At 45.0% G+C, this 14,996-nt stretch overlaps 1 protein-coding gene and 1 long non-coding RNA gene across 5 annotated transcripts in view; one reads left to right on the top strand and one right to left on the bottom strand.

The window, feature by feature from the left end:
- Positions 1–14,996, bottom strand: part of Fhip1a (FHF complex subunit HOOK interacting protein 1A) — a 235,797-nt gene that overhangs the window by 11,914 nt on the left and 208,887 nt on the right. For all 4 annotated transcript variants that reach the window (XM_076932600.1, XM_034499684.2, XM_076932598.1 and 1 more), the window contains 2 exons: positions 10,371–10,561; positions 6,627–7,769 (listed from right to left, as the gene is read on the bottom strand). In XM_076932600.1, the coding sequence (XP_076788715.1) occupies positions 6,627–7,769; positions 10,371–10,561 (1,334 nt within the window). The remainder of the gene's footprint in view (positions 1–6,626; positions 7,770–10,370; positions 10,562–14,996) is intronic.
- LOC117706681 (uncharacterized) overlaps positions 14,772–14,996 on the top strand; it is a 13,764-nt gene continuing 13,539 nt past the window's right edge. The window contains exon 1 of the long non-coding RNA XR_004606599.2: positions 14,772–14,996. This exon is cut by the window's right edge and continues 19 nt beyond it. This is a non-coding gene — a long non-coding RNA (uncharacterized LOC117706681).

A 14,996-nucleotide genomic window follows, 5' to 3' on the forward strand; every position in this document is an offset into this window, starting at 1 on the left:
TGCAGTGCTTCGCCCCATTGGTTCTTCATTCCCGATTCTGTCAGGGATCAAAATGTACAACTCACTGTCTCTCCGTGCTATGGACTGCATGCGGATGTCAGAGGCCACCGAAAGTGTCATAGCAACAAGTCTTCGTGTTAGTAGAGAATACCTAACATGTTGAGCGATGTTTACCAAATAGCAACATGTGACCAGGGACTTTCTGTCCTATACATGCCTGAGAGAGGTTCTCCCTCAGTGTTATGGAGGAATGAGAAAGGCAAGACCAGTGAATGAAGAGGTCCTGGGTGAGACTTGACTATCCCTGGCAACTTGGTATCTGCATTTTCCATTTCAGACCAGAGAAAGATGGAATCAGTCTCAGGAAACGGGGTCCAGTGTGACAGAAAAGTCCCCCCCCACACACACACAAAAGTCTTATGATTACAAAAGCAGTTTATGAAAATATACATATAAGCAAAAGGAAGCTGTTTCTGCTTCAGGTCGGTAGCAAGTTAATATGGTTTATATGTTGGTTTACTGAGGGCAAGGAAAACAAAAAAATTTATAAATCTGGAATTAATAAAATTACTTGAAGATGGTTTAAATTTTTGCCATAAAAGTGTTCCATTAAGCAAGATCAATGGGGATTCTGTATTTGCCCCAGTGGAGCCATCGATGATGCCACTAAGCCTCGGCATATTTATAACACACGCACATAACCCTTGATAGATAAACACGCCTTATGAACACTTCACCACCATTAGCATGAGTCTAACACAAACACACTTCATCTCGAGATGCTTCATGCAGAACTCTGCCAGCAGCTAAATTCCTTAAAAGGAACAAGCTCTCTGAGAAGTGAGAACAGACAACTATGCCAAGCACCAGGATGGGTGTGTGATGGGACAATGTAGCCACCCTCTGTCGGGGTACGATCCCTTCACAAGCCACACCACCCCTGGGAAAGGCTGACAGAATTCTTCATCTGCTTTCGATGTGCGTGGGTGAGGAACCCTAAGGGGATTGATGAGCCTTGGAGAATTTTGCCAATAGATCTGGGAGGGGCTGCCAAACATATCCAGAACCCCCACAGACTGGAATCTCAGTCTGAAAGCAACTAGTGACTGTCCCTTTAAAAACACTTAGAAATGTCACCTGGGTTCTTACGTCATCACAGCACAATTCTGGCTTTCTGAGTTGATTTCCTTACCATCTTCTACTCCGACCAGTTTTCTCTGTCTATCTGTCTGTCTTCTGTCTGTCTGTCTATCTGTCTGTCATACCCTCAGTCCACGCCCAGTCACACCTTGTTCCTTATCCATTTCCTTCCATATGAAGAAAAAATCTTAATAAAATCATAATCAACTAGATGGAACCTTCAGCAAAACCTGCTCCTAATGTGAGTGTTTGACTTCCTTTCTCTGACCCCAGAATATTCTTGTCTGAATCCAGCCATCCTACCTACAAACACAACCATTACTTTCAGTGACCTGGGTAGACATGTACAGCTCACACAGGGGACGAAGAACACAAATCCCACCCATGGTGGAGAGGAAGGTTATCCCATCAGTGTCTCGCCTGAGTGACAGGACACTGAGTCAAGGCTAGGAGACGGCCATCATAACACACCAATGGTGGGAACTATCGTTCTTAGGCATGGGCAATGAAAAGAAAATACATTAAACGCTCTGAATCCTGATTTTATTCTTAGCTGGTTTCTAGCACATCAAAGAAAGCTGCTTAGCAAAAAGCAGTTGCCAGGGGAACCGTAAGCATCTGAAAATCAGAAGACTGTGCTACACTCAGAAAGCCACAGGCAACCTTGGGAGTAGGAAGTGAATGTTTTTCCCTCTACGGCTGGGAGGACAATTAGCTCCTAGTTTAAATTGTAGATGTTCCCGTGTATCTACTACAAGGGGGGTGTGAATGACCCATGTATCTACTGAAGGCGTGGTCCCCTCAGTGGCTCAATTAGAAGGTAGTGGATCATAAGGAGGGCCTTGCAGGAGGAAATTGGGTCACCAGAGGCATGCTCTTGAGGGGGATACTGGAACCCTGATCTTCCTTGTTCCTTTCTGTTCCCATGATACCATGAAATGAGCCACATACTACCCATGATGCAGTGCTACCTTACCACAAGACTGAAGGCAATGGGGTTGAGTGACTGACAGAGTCCTCTGAAACAGTGAGACGGAATAGAGCTGAAGGTCTCAGACACTTCCCACAGTCCTAAGATGCTGATGCTCAGAGCTCACATAGAACACTTAACTCTCCAGAGAGACTGTGGCCGCACTATTTCCCTCCCCAGCACTCACTTCCTTCCCTTCAAATGCTCAGCCCCTTCCCTGTATTGAGTCTGTTGCCTGCACCTCTCAATTCTGAAAACAAAGTTGTCATCAACTCTCTGACTCAGCTCTATTCACCATCCCAACCTTGGAAACATATAAACGTGGACCTTTATTTCTACCTCGGTATCTCTGCCTTAGGCAGAGTCTGCACGTCCTGTCTGGACTCTAGCAAGACTTTCTATTTTAACAGAGATTAAAATTGCATAATACATACATATATACACACACACTCACACATACATGCACACCTTTAAGACAGTATAAAGGCTTGTAAAACAAACCACCTCCTGGAAGAAACTCTTGTTACAGATTCTAGTATACTATAAAGATATTACTTTATTATACAATAAAGTAATATCTGAATTATTGTTGAAAACATTTATTAAGTACATCCTAAACAGAAGCCAGAATTCCAAGTACTTTTCCTGCCTCACTTGATAAAATCATCCTAGGACACATGTTAATTATTTATCACATTTAAAGATAAGGCAGAATGCTAAATACATATGACCTGTAAATAATGGAGTCAGAATTTCAATTTGGACCAACTGTTTCTAGGGCTGATAGCCAGCATATTATCTTAATTCCCAGGTATGCTGTGGTGTGTGTGTGTGTGTGTGTGTGTGTGCGTGTGTGTGTGTGTGTGTGTCTTGTCTGTCTGTCTGTCTCCTGGTATTGTGGTTTTTAAACAAAGACAACATTAACTATCCTCTATTGTGGAGACTTCTTTTCCACTTACCATTATAAGTCCTGCAGAATGCCCATACACCACACAAAGCCATCTAAATGGTCTCAAGGCTACACAATAGTTGACTGTTTAGAGTGTGGCATAAGCAGTCTGGTCTCCTACTAGTGGATATTCAGGTTCTTTCCATTCTTTCTCTATCGTAAACAACACTGCAGTGAACATCCTCGTGTGTGTGTGTGTGTGTGTGTGTGTGTGTGTGTGTATGTAAATATGTGTGTCTGTGTATACATGTATAGATGTATGTATGTATGTGTGGCATGGAAGTATGAATACAGTTGTGGATGTGGCCCTAGAAACAGAATGACCAGGTCCAGGCAATGGCCTTGATAATAAACACAGCTTCCACTTGTTCTTGCCATCACCTCTCCCAAACCCACACTCTCTCCACAACACTGTTAAGGCTGGCTCCTTCAGATCTGTCATGCCGTACTCCAACTTTAATGCTTAGGCCATGGATACAAGCTCAAAGACCCCTCTAAGCAGATACCAAGTGCTCCTGGGCTTCTTCCCCCGCCTCTCTGCCCTGTGAGATCCGTACTCCTTAGTTCCATGTGCTCTGCCTGGACTCTGTTAGCTTTGATGTGTAGCCATTCTTCAGGAATGAAGGAGGGAGGCTCCTAGGACTTTATAAGGCTCAGAAAATTCATGAACCTGCAAGACTCATGAGGCTTCTCCTCAAAGTTCTATGGGTAGTTGGTGATTCTCAGGGAGAGGAGACTGTTTGGTATAGCTGCCTGGGAGTTGTGCAAGGACCTCCAGAGATGCTGCTGATGTGAGTCACTGCTCATGTGGGATGGGCTTTTAGTCACCCATGCTCATGTGAGGAACCCTTCATACATGCTCATGTGAGGATCCCCAACAAACCCACTCACTGGAATGGATGTGTTTATTTTGTTTGTCTTAGTATCCTATCTGTGGGAAGCCATGGCAAGGCCTTACTCTTGGCAAACACTCACCCTTGGCTCTCCTATCTGCTATTCTTCTTGCTGCTTACCTTCCATGATTCACTTGTCAGTTGTCAGAACTGCAAACAAGGCCTCATAGCAACCCACCTTAGTAACCCTTCCTCCTGATCTCTAGATTTAACCAACATCCTGCTAGATAGATGTTTTTAGAACCCCTGGTAACGGAAAGGCTTTGTGAGAATAACTTAGTTAGACCCCACAGCTACAGCTAGTTTCTTCCATCTGCCAAGCCCTCTTTCCTTTCCTACCCCTCCCCATATCCTGTTTTCAGAGTCTATAACCTGTGTGAACAATAAAATCTTTGCCAGCTTGATCAGACTTCTTGACTTGCTGTGCCTCCTTATTTTCTTGTACATCTCAGTCCTCTCAACAGGGTCTAAGGGTCCCACTTGATTGTCCAGCTGGCCTGGACACTATCTACAGTAAACAGACATGTCTCTGAAGGGAAAGTCTCACTATGCTCCTTCCCCCTTGCACTCACTCTCAGAGACCCTGTTGTGATGCCACATCCTCCATCCACTAGGCTCCCTTTCAACCTGGAACACAATGGCTGATACATTTCTCACTGCAAAGTTCTTTGCTGGCATCTTTGTGAATGACTGTATATTCTGTGTCTGTAGGTCTTATACATACAGTGCACCAAATATTACAGGCTCAATAAAAAAAATTTGAATTCATAAATAGATTAAATTAGAAAAATGGAATCCTATGATTTTTTTAGGAAGTAAAATCATCTCAGCAGAATTCATTTCTGCTGCTGATTCCTGATGATTCTGTGGAGAAAGGGAAGGCGAGCTAATGCCTCAGCCCACACTTGACAGTTTGGAAACCACAGGACTCACACAAGGAGGGATGTTTCCTGACACTGTGTACTTGTTCCAAAAAGAGGAAAGGAAAAAGCAAGGCTTTCATTATAGAGATCATGTGTACCAAGGAACTTACATTTGATCAGCTCACAGGAACAACACATACACAACCTTGTTAGCAATAGTGTTGTCTTCTAGGCTTTCCCTAAGCTGTACTTCTTCCCTGAGTTACGTACTCCCCAGGGATGTGACTATTTTGTCAGAAAGCTGGCAGCCCGAGGGGCAGCCTTCATTAGCCAGGACTTAGTCCAGATGTTCCACAAAAGGCTGCAGGACATCTGGACTTCTCCCTGTTGAGTGTGTCAGGAGGATAGGCAGCTTACTTCGGCCTCTTTACTTAGCTCCCTCAACACTGTCCCTTCCCCCATCAACTGGGAAACCTAAGATGATCTAATCCTTTTAACTTATGATTGACTGGTTGAATTTTAATTAAAACTTGTTCACACCGAAATGTTATCTCAGCTAGAAGCTCAAGCCTGATAGTTCTGGAATTAAAAGCTGTCTCCCTGTTTAAGTACATGTCAGGCATCAGTAAATAAATGAATAAAGACTGGAGGAGACGGGTGGGGAGCCCCCATTGAAATCACAGCAGATCTCTGTGACTGGGCCAGAAGGCAACCTTTTTTTAAAAATCTGCCTATAAGAGTCCCGGAAAGTGGGGATACTGTCCTTCCTCACCAAGCTACTCCCCACTGCCCAGGAGAGACAAGTCTCAACTGAGTCTGGGGAGGCCTCCAGAAGGGACAATAGCAAGGCCCTTCCTCCTACCTGTCTGTCCCCACAGGGCTGCGGAGGCATGTGTATAGCAAAGCCCCACACCTGGGAAGTGTAGAGCCAGGGTACACTCAAGGCCACTGTCTGTCCCTCTGGGTCACTAGCTACTTCCAGTCCTTCCATTTGCTACCAAGTGCTACCCGGGCTTCTCACTCCAGCTTTCGCCGAGCACACTGAGCTCTTGTCTGTGGGAATTCCCTCTGTGCTACTATTTGCAGACTTGTAGACTCAGACTTTTCTGCATAGTAGTTAATGATGCTCTCTATCACACTTCCTCGGCTGAGCCACTCGTTTTCTATCCCAGCCCAGCCCCTTGCCTCTTACACAGCTCCTCCCTGTTGCTGACAGTGTTAGCACTGGAACACACATTTGGGAAAGTGGTTAGTACGTGTGAACCTAGTTTTATTTTGAGGTGTTGAGTCTTTCCTTTAGGGCAAAGCCCAATTAATGTCGATGGCCTCTCTCCCAGATGCCATCCTACAAGTGTTTAAAGCATGATGTCACTGCTTGGTCCCTGGGAACAGACACAGATGTCTCTCCACCATGGAGTATGCCCTCTAATAACAGAGTAGTTTTTTTTTTTTTTTTTTTTTTTTTTTTTTTTTTTTTTTTTTTTTTTTTACAATACACATACAGGTAAGTGCTAGGGAGAAAAAGAAATTAGATTCAAGGAAACGCAGCTTTAAATAATGGATCGATTCTGGTGTGGTCTAATCAGCCTACGACTTTATCACGAGCATCAGAAGTTACTGCAGAGCACAACCTAAAGCCAGACTTGCTAAACAAATCCATCCCAGTAGGAAAGGCAAAGCATGGCTGCCCCTTGCAAAGACATTTCACTCCTCTTAGGTCACATGCCTCACCTTCTGCTTCCACACTTTTCTTTTGCTGTAGCACAAGCACTCTCAAACTCTGAAACCACAAAGCAACTTAAGGTTGTCACCTGTGAACGGTGTGCTCTGAGTCCTCACAGGATGGCGTCTGCTAAAGGCTGTGTCCTCTCCGACACCAAATGGGGAAGGCCCGGCCTCCACAGCAGGGGCGTCTGCCACGAGGGAGTCAAAGTCACCCTCCTCCTCTTCCTCCTCTTCAGCTTTGCACTCTTCCCTCCTTTCTTCTTGGTGTGTAAGAAGCACTGGCTCAGAGGCAGGGACGCTCTGCTCCATCAAGCCCTCCGTGCTAGAATCCAGTTCTTGAATGATTTGGTCATACTGTGTGATGAAATCTTCACTCTCTGTGTTGGCAACCTGCAAGTCTGACTGAGGTTCTGCCTCAAACGTGGGAACTGTCAACTCCGAGTCTGATTCTAAGGCTACACCAGGCTCATTCTCTGGTTTGGCTTCTGAGAACATGTTCTGACACAGGTCTGAACTCTCCCTGATGGGTTGTGACTCTGCCTCAGGATCGGTACTAAAGAGAGGTCCATTGCTTGTGAGGAGACTCTGGGCTTCAGGCTGGGCCTTGGGCTGAGTCTCAGCTGGTGGCTCTACAGTCTCCCCCTGCAGCTCCCTGGTGTCCTCTGTGTCCTTCTCAGCACACAGCCTATACACCATCACATCGTCCTGGAAGTCTGACTCTTCAATGTAGGACCCCTTGAAGAGAAGAATGGCATTCTTCTTCATCTCTTGGATATGTTTGGGGGGATCAATAGGTGCTGGCGGGGCTGGGTTCTCCACATCGTCATAAGGCCCAGGGGAGCCCACATCAGCCCCCGAAGAGATACCAGTGTCGTAGCTGTCATCCCACTCCAGCTCTGACTGGCTCTTGTCCTTTGTCTGCCCTGATGTCCTAACATGCTGCTGTGGGAGTCTGGCCTCTGGGTGGGCTGAGTTTTCTCGGTTCTCCTCTGACAGACTCTGCAGAAAGGTCTCAGGGTCAGGTGAGTCCCCATCATAGAGGGCTGACCATACCCTGCAGTCCCTCATGCAATGGAGGATGTTGGCGTGCGCCTCCCACAGATACTGCAGGTAGCTGATGTCCAGGGCCTTCCCATACTCCACAATGCAGGCTGCTGGGGCGGGTGGGGGAGGAGGGGAAGGTGAAGAAAGCGAGCAGGGTGTTTCCTGCAGCAGCTGCTCCTCGGGTCCTATGTGAGAGCAGACAGCATCAGAGAGGTGGGAATGAGTGCACACAGGGAATCTGGTACCAGTTTAGGTCTAACAATGATTGATTAAATTATTTTTGAATAATAAAAATGAAATTAAGAGGAAAAAGACAGTGTCAGAAACTGCAATCTCATAGAAGATACAAAACAAAAATGGCCAGGTGCTGGCTATAGCCAACAGAAAAGTGTTAGGTGATGCTGTGTGGTAACTAGACATCCTGAGAGGCTTCGAGGATGGTCTCCTGTGTCATGGACAGCTTTGGAGCCCATCCCCCATTTTCTGGTAACACCAGAAAAGTAAATGCTAGCCTGCTCACTCAAGACTCCTGGTCAAACAATGTATAGTGCCTCTGGTCCCAGGTGGAGTCATGATGTTCTGCTCTGTTCCAGAAACCAGAACTTTACATACTAGTGTTTCCTTCCTTCTAGTTGGGCGTGTCAATCAGCTGGCCTTGACTCCACCCCATAGGAGAGCAGAGTTGTCTGAGGATGTGCTAAGGCGATGGGAAGATAATTGTCTTTTTAAAGAGATGGTGTATTTAGCTTCACAGAAATCCTTCCCTCATGCAGCCTCTTACATAACCCTTGCCATGGAGCCTACCAGCTTTTCAGAATTGTTCAGAAAACTAACTTTTCCTTCTTTTCTGTCTTTTTTTTTTTTCCTCCTGGATACTAGCCAAAATCCTAGGCACCATTTCCCTCAAACTCTGGACTCCCTTACTCTTTCTCTAAAGACCCTACCCCAAGCCCCTGTCATGTGCAGCCAATCCTCTGTGTAGCCAGTGCCCATCTACTGTGGAATCTGTTTTCTTGGACCCTAATTTGAAAGGCACGAGGCACAGCCTCTCTCTTCCTCTTCCCCATCTTCCTCTTCTTCCAAGACATACAGCTTGCCTATCCTGGTGTTTTTCCCTCTCAAATTTTAATAAAATTGTCTTTGTATTTCCTCCTGAGTCCATCTCCAAATTCATTTATTAACAAGACTAGGCACCCAAAAGGAGGGAGCTCTGACTTCCCTTTAATACTAGTCCCTGGAGAAACGAGAGCTAATGAGGGCCGCCTACCCGGACGAGGAGATGGCAGGTAACATTTCCAATGTGGTGCCTGCCACATTGTGTGGTAACTTACAAGTCTTTTCATTTTCATTTTGGTTTTGGTAATAAAGTGAAAAGCTCATGATCATAAGTTTGATAACCAGATTTTCTGGTAGAAAAACATCTGGGTTCCCAGAAAAGGCAATTAACTCACTCCCCCTTGTTAGCAACACTCAGGAGATAGACACATAGCAAATGTTCTCTTCAAGTCAAGTCACAGTCAAGCCAAAACAGAGACAGTGTCCCGTGTTTGAAGGCTATTGACATCATGTTACAAATTTCAATAGCATCAATGAAATACTGAAAACACCTACTTTAAAGTTTGTAATTTCCCAGCAAAGGAAATGTTTAGAAAAGACTGACTTAGAAAAAACCATGCCTTCTGCCATTTCTTAAATATCTCAAATATTGTAAGAGCTTTATCACCGGCCTGGAAGTTATTGATCCAATCTAATACCCCCAGCTGTGGCAGGGCCATGAGATTCAAGCACTGGCCTGCTCTGGACCCTCTCCACACCCCAGTGCCATGTCTTTGTGAGCTCTGTGCTCCTTCATGATAGAATCTCTGCCAGACTGGGTCAGGCTTGAGCCTTTAGGAGTATAGATGAAGCCCAGTAAAACAGACACATGTCTCCTTGTTTACCATTCTACTATTAGAAGGTTGGTGTCACTTGTCCTATACACTTCAAATAAAAGGACAATAAATTATCCCTGGGAATAGTTCCTGAGCAGTGGCTACATGCTGGGAAAGCCTCTAAGAGCCCTAAGTGTCTAGACTCAAGTATCCTTGGAGCAGTCCTTCAGAGTAGGTAATATTCACAGAAGAGGGGGAAGGTTTGGAATGATTAAGAATTTTCCCCTAAAATGCAGTAAGATCAGAATTCTCATTGGTAACTACTGCACAGCAATTCTGCCAGCTCACTATGGAGCCCACCCATGGCGACATGTGTCTGTTGCAACTCTAGAGGCAGGATATGGAACAAACATGGGATGTGGCAGAGAAGCTGCAAGTTACAGAACCTTGAACAAGTCGTTTCTCCTCCCTGAGTGTTTCTTCATCTGCAAATGGTGGCACTACCTCCTCCCTGTCCTTAAATGTCATTGCACAGAGAATATAGCTGGTGAGTTTTGGAAAATCATGTTTAATCTGAATTTCAAATTTTGGAAATTAAAAACCAGGTCTACCTGGGTTATAGACTCAACACCTATAACTCATTCTGTTTTAGAAGACATGTTAGTACATATTTTCCTATTTGGGCTCTGAAGAGACCACTAGAAAGGACATGTAAGATAAAAATCTGTGATAAATGACTTGGCAAAGACAGGTACTTTGGTGAATACTAACAGCAGAGTCTATAACTCCTTAAGAACATGAAAAGGCTCCAACTACTCTTTAATTCCAGTTATTTCATCTACCCAAAGAGACACATCTTGTCAGAAGAGATGGATATGGCATCATGTTTAAAGATCATTCTTAACGTGTTCCCACCTGAGCCATCATGCATACACTTGGACCAGAGAATATAGTCCCTTTCTTGGTTTCCAAGTGTTAAAGTGATGCCACTGGCACAACAGACAGGGGTCAAGGCAAGCAGCTTGGCAGCAGACACGGAGTAACAGTCTCTCTCCTTCACAGCCCACCTTTGACTCAGCATCATGTGATTGCAGGGGACCAGATACCTGAAATGACAAAGAGCCGGCATTCAGTGTCTCTGTAATGCCCTATCACCATTACCAGAATGATACCATAAAAGGATTGGAAATAGTCATGAACAGGGCAAGACTCATCCTCTCCCCACCTAGCACACTGGCCACTGGCTATCCACTGCCTTGCTTAAAAGGATGCTAAGAGCTTCTTCCTTCTGACAGAACTGTTCTCTTGGTACATTTGTAGCCCTCTCTATGACTTTCCTTATCTTATTTCTCTCTTTACCCCTATGCCTTTAAGTCCACTGCAACCTCCCCCTGGAGTGAGCCTTCCCACTTCTTTGCCTGACAATTTCTTATCTTGGAAGCACCACATTCTCTAGGGAGACTTCCAGCTCCGCACTCAAAGGCAGAGACGTTCTCCCCCTCCTCTGTGTGTGCCTGGAAGCATTATTATTCTTGTATGACAAATATGTCTAATCTTCCTCCTCAGCAAATGTGCTGCCAGAGCAAGGACGGCTTCAGCAGTCTTGTCTTATGATCCCTAAAACTCTGACTCTAACTGAATAGGCTCTAAGTGAAGGTGGCAAATCCCTATATACCATCTCCTGTTTTCCATGACCATGAGGGAAAATGATGCCTGACAGCTCAGTGGGGAGCCCTGGGCCCCACTGCACAGGTTGGCTGCTGACTGAAAGCATCTTCATGTTAACATCAGCTCAGGGAAGAGAAAACCTGGTCATGTTCCAGACACAGCTGAGCACATTAGTGAGCTTTATGGGTAGAATGGGCGTGCTTAGTGCCTACCTGTCCTAACAAGAAACACCACACCAGTCATTCCAACAAGGATTGACCAAGTAGATTGAATGATACAATGCAGGGGCCAATTTCACATTAGCTTAAGCTCCCATCTGAGCAAGCACAACCTTTAAATAAACCAGAATGTGCTTACTGCCTAATACAGCTCCCGAGAAAGAGGCAGCACAAAGGCAAACAATCTGTGACCGAGGATCCCATGGAAAAGATGAAAAGCACAGTTGATGGGGCACGTCTAGGGGCCGGTGGTCATGAAGTGCTCACCTACCCCTCCGGCTGATTCCAATGAAGGAAACCTAAGTTTGTTTTAATGGTGCATCTGCTGCAAGGAGCCTGAGTCAGGGAGAGAAACATGTAATCCCTTGATCCACTCTATGGGATCACTTCAAGAGCACTCTCCAGGTATGAGTACTTTAAATTCCTAGTGTAGCTAGAGAAGAGAGTCCTGTCTCTTTCCTCCTGCCCTCCACCCTCAGGGGCACACGCACTGCTGTTTCTAAGAGCCAGATTCACCCCATCACTCACCTCTGGTGTGGCAGCATCTACTTTCATAAGCTGTTTCTTGAAAGCAAAGAACAAAGGAGCAGAGAGGGAGGGAAGTACAGCGAAGAAGACTGGTTTGTTCAAACTCGGTGGAGACCTGTGTCTGAACCTTACAGGAGCAAGGATGGAGGATGTGGGCAGAAATAAAGACATCCTTCCTCATCAGGACTCTCTGAACTGAGATGCCTTGGTAATCGGGGTGACAGCAGGGAGAGAAGCATTCCCCTACCTCTGTCTGAGCATTGTCCAGCTGGAACTCAGAGAATCACAGGTAATCCAGTTGTCCCAGCACCTCAGGGCAGCTGGATAGTGGGGATAGAACCAGAGGGCAGATACAGGCAACCAGGGCCCAAGACATAATGGGAGTAAGGCAACATCCAGAAAAGGGGCCAGGGCAGGGAAGATAGCACAGCAGACACCAAATGGTAACAATGGGAGAAAGACGTGTTCATGAATGCATGTAAGAGTCCTTGCTTGGCGACGGAATGGCTGCTGTTTCACAAGGGACCAAGGTCTGGTATGAGATGGGAGGGATGCCAGCAAGGGAACCTATCCTGTAGCACTGACACAAACCCTTCTGTTCCCAGCCTAGTGAGACCTACAGCCATGCAGATCACACAGGACTTACGGTATGCTTACGGGAATCATTAACTATTCATGGAATCAACACTTTATAGACTGCATGAACTCAATGCCTGTTTGCAGCTCAAACCAACCACACCTCGTGACTTAAATTGATATACATGCCTCTACTCTTTGTTTGAAGTATGTTTTTTTTTTTTTTTTTAAATGGAACACTGGATCAAAGCTAATACAGCTATTTATCAAATACCACCAGTGGATAGCTTGAAATTATTTTAGAAGAAAGAGTTGACAATGTACAACTCTGAAAATGCATGTTCTTAGCAGAAGCTCAGAATCTCCTTTTGAATTAATCAAATGAAGGGAGATTCCTGCTGGTTTAAGGAGAGGTTCTATGGAGTGGAAATGGGGATATTTGCCCCAGTGAGTGACCTCACTAGGATTCCCAGCCACTGTTCCTTTGGGTTTTGTTTTTAAATCAAGGGTAAGAAGGCACACTGTGCCCTGGCCCTGTGTCTATCCATCATTGAGAGATCAGGAACAGAACATATGCTAAAAGCGTCTCAAACAATAAACTTGAATATACTGTGGTTGTTGCTAGTAGAAAAATCACGTAGGCATTTAGTACACATATTTTTCATTAAGCTGCCTCCTGACTATGTGATACTTAATTTCCTTTGGAGATTTTATTTAAATTGGGTTTACTGACTGATAGAAACGATGTTTCTCAGGGCGGCCTCCATTGGATCATCTCCGGCTTCAGGTTCATGAGTACTAAGGTTATAGGTTATAGCATCATACACAGCTCACACAATAACAAGTACTTAAATGTCTAGATTCCAGGTTAAGTTATTCCCCAATATATCGGGGGGGGGGGTCCATTTACGTGTGTGTGTGTGTGTGTGTGTGTGTGTAAGGGCACAAATACTTTTGTTACTTCCTCAACCCTCTACAACCTTTCATTGGGCATCATTTATTAAAATAAACCATCACCAAAAAAAAAAAAAAAAAAAAAAAAAAAAAAAAAAAAAAAAAGGTTATGAGCTTTGGAAGAGGGCATGGGATGCAGAGCTGGAGGAGGTATGGGAAGTAAATATGATCAAGATACATTTTATACATGTATGAAATTCTCAAAGAATAAATTTTTTAAAAATAGGCCATCATCCAATCTAGGCAGTGAATAACACGTGGTGACACAGAGCACGCACTGTTACTGCTACACTGGCAGGGAAAACAACCAATCAAAAGGCAGAAACGAGGGACTGAAGGAGACACAGACACAAAGGACTGACTGCGAGCAGGCAAGTGAGCTTCCAGAGATCTTCACTGGTCACCATAGCTCTGGCTATGTGTCTCCTGTTCATCCCTATCCCTGGGCTGACTGTCTACCTCTGTCACTGTCCCCCAGCAACTGTGCAAGACAGAGGTGTCCCTGAATTGTGTACACATAGCCTCTCTTCAAGTAAGACTGCCCCTATCTGGATACAATACTTTTCTGCTTGTTGACCTTTCTTCTCTTTGGGAATCTCTCATTTCAATTTCCTTTTCCGTCACTTGGACAAAGGAGAGACTTGACTCAGTTATGAATAGAATACTACTCTGAAGTATGGATTCTTGCGAGCACTTAAGGCACAAGAGACAGAGAGATGGTAATTTATTTACCACATAACAACTTCCTTAGGAAGGATCCACACACCTACGATGCTCACGGGCTCTCAGGCCCCCAGTCAAACAGCTGCACAGCAAGCAGAAATGAAAAGGGTAGATTATAACCTATTTTTATATTCTTTCAAACAAAGTTTAAATGTCTAGAAGAATAAAGTTCTTTGCTGCCCTTGCTTCAGGGACAAACTCTAAATCAGAAAAAGACATTATTTTTATGAGTTTAAAATATATTTTCTAGAAGGTTCCCACCCTTTAAGTATATATAATATCCCACATTGTTTCAAAATGTTTTTGTGGATATCATCGCAATTGTTCTTTTCAATAACCCTATTAGGTAGCATATTCCAGAAGTAGAACAAGAAAAGCTGCAGCTCAGAGGGAGGAGACAGCGGTTTCCTGCACTGGTCTTCTTGGGTGCTTTCCTCTGGCATTCCACCAGGAAGTAGAGTTAAAAATAGGAAGTACTCAGTAAAGAACAATTGTGCTGCTGCCTTAGCACCATCATCTCCATGAAAAACGTAGCCAGACAGAGCACTTAGGGACAGTGGTCCAGCCGTCTGCGCCTCAGGGCTGGCATCTCCTCCTCCTTCCGCTCAGAACTTCAGCATGATGCTCTGCAGGCGCCTCTGGGACATCACAGAACCAACTAGCCCTAATCTGGACATGTCCACATTCAAACACAGGCTCATTTCATAAAGACCAGGCCTGGCTCTCAGAGGTAGCCATGTTTAACACCGCTGTTGAGGACAGATTTGAATACTGTGAGCAGACAAAAAGGGATCAGAGCTTATCTTATAAAGCTCACCAGATGTCTAGCAAGCAACCCTGCCACACTCCGGCCTTGGTGACCCACAGTGAGGAA

This window comes from Arvicanthis niloticus, chromosome 4, assembly GCF_011762505.2.
Source record: "Arvicanthis niloticus isolate mArvNil1 chromosome 4, mArvNil1.pat.X, whole genome shotgun sequence".
In the NCBI taxonomy this organism is placed as follows: domain Eukaryota; kingdom Metazoa; phylum Chordata; class Mammalia; order Rodentia; family Muridae; genus Arvicanthis; species Arvicanthis niloticus.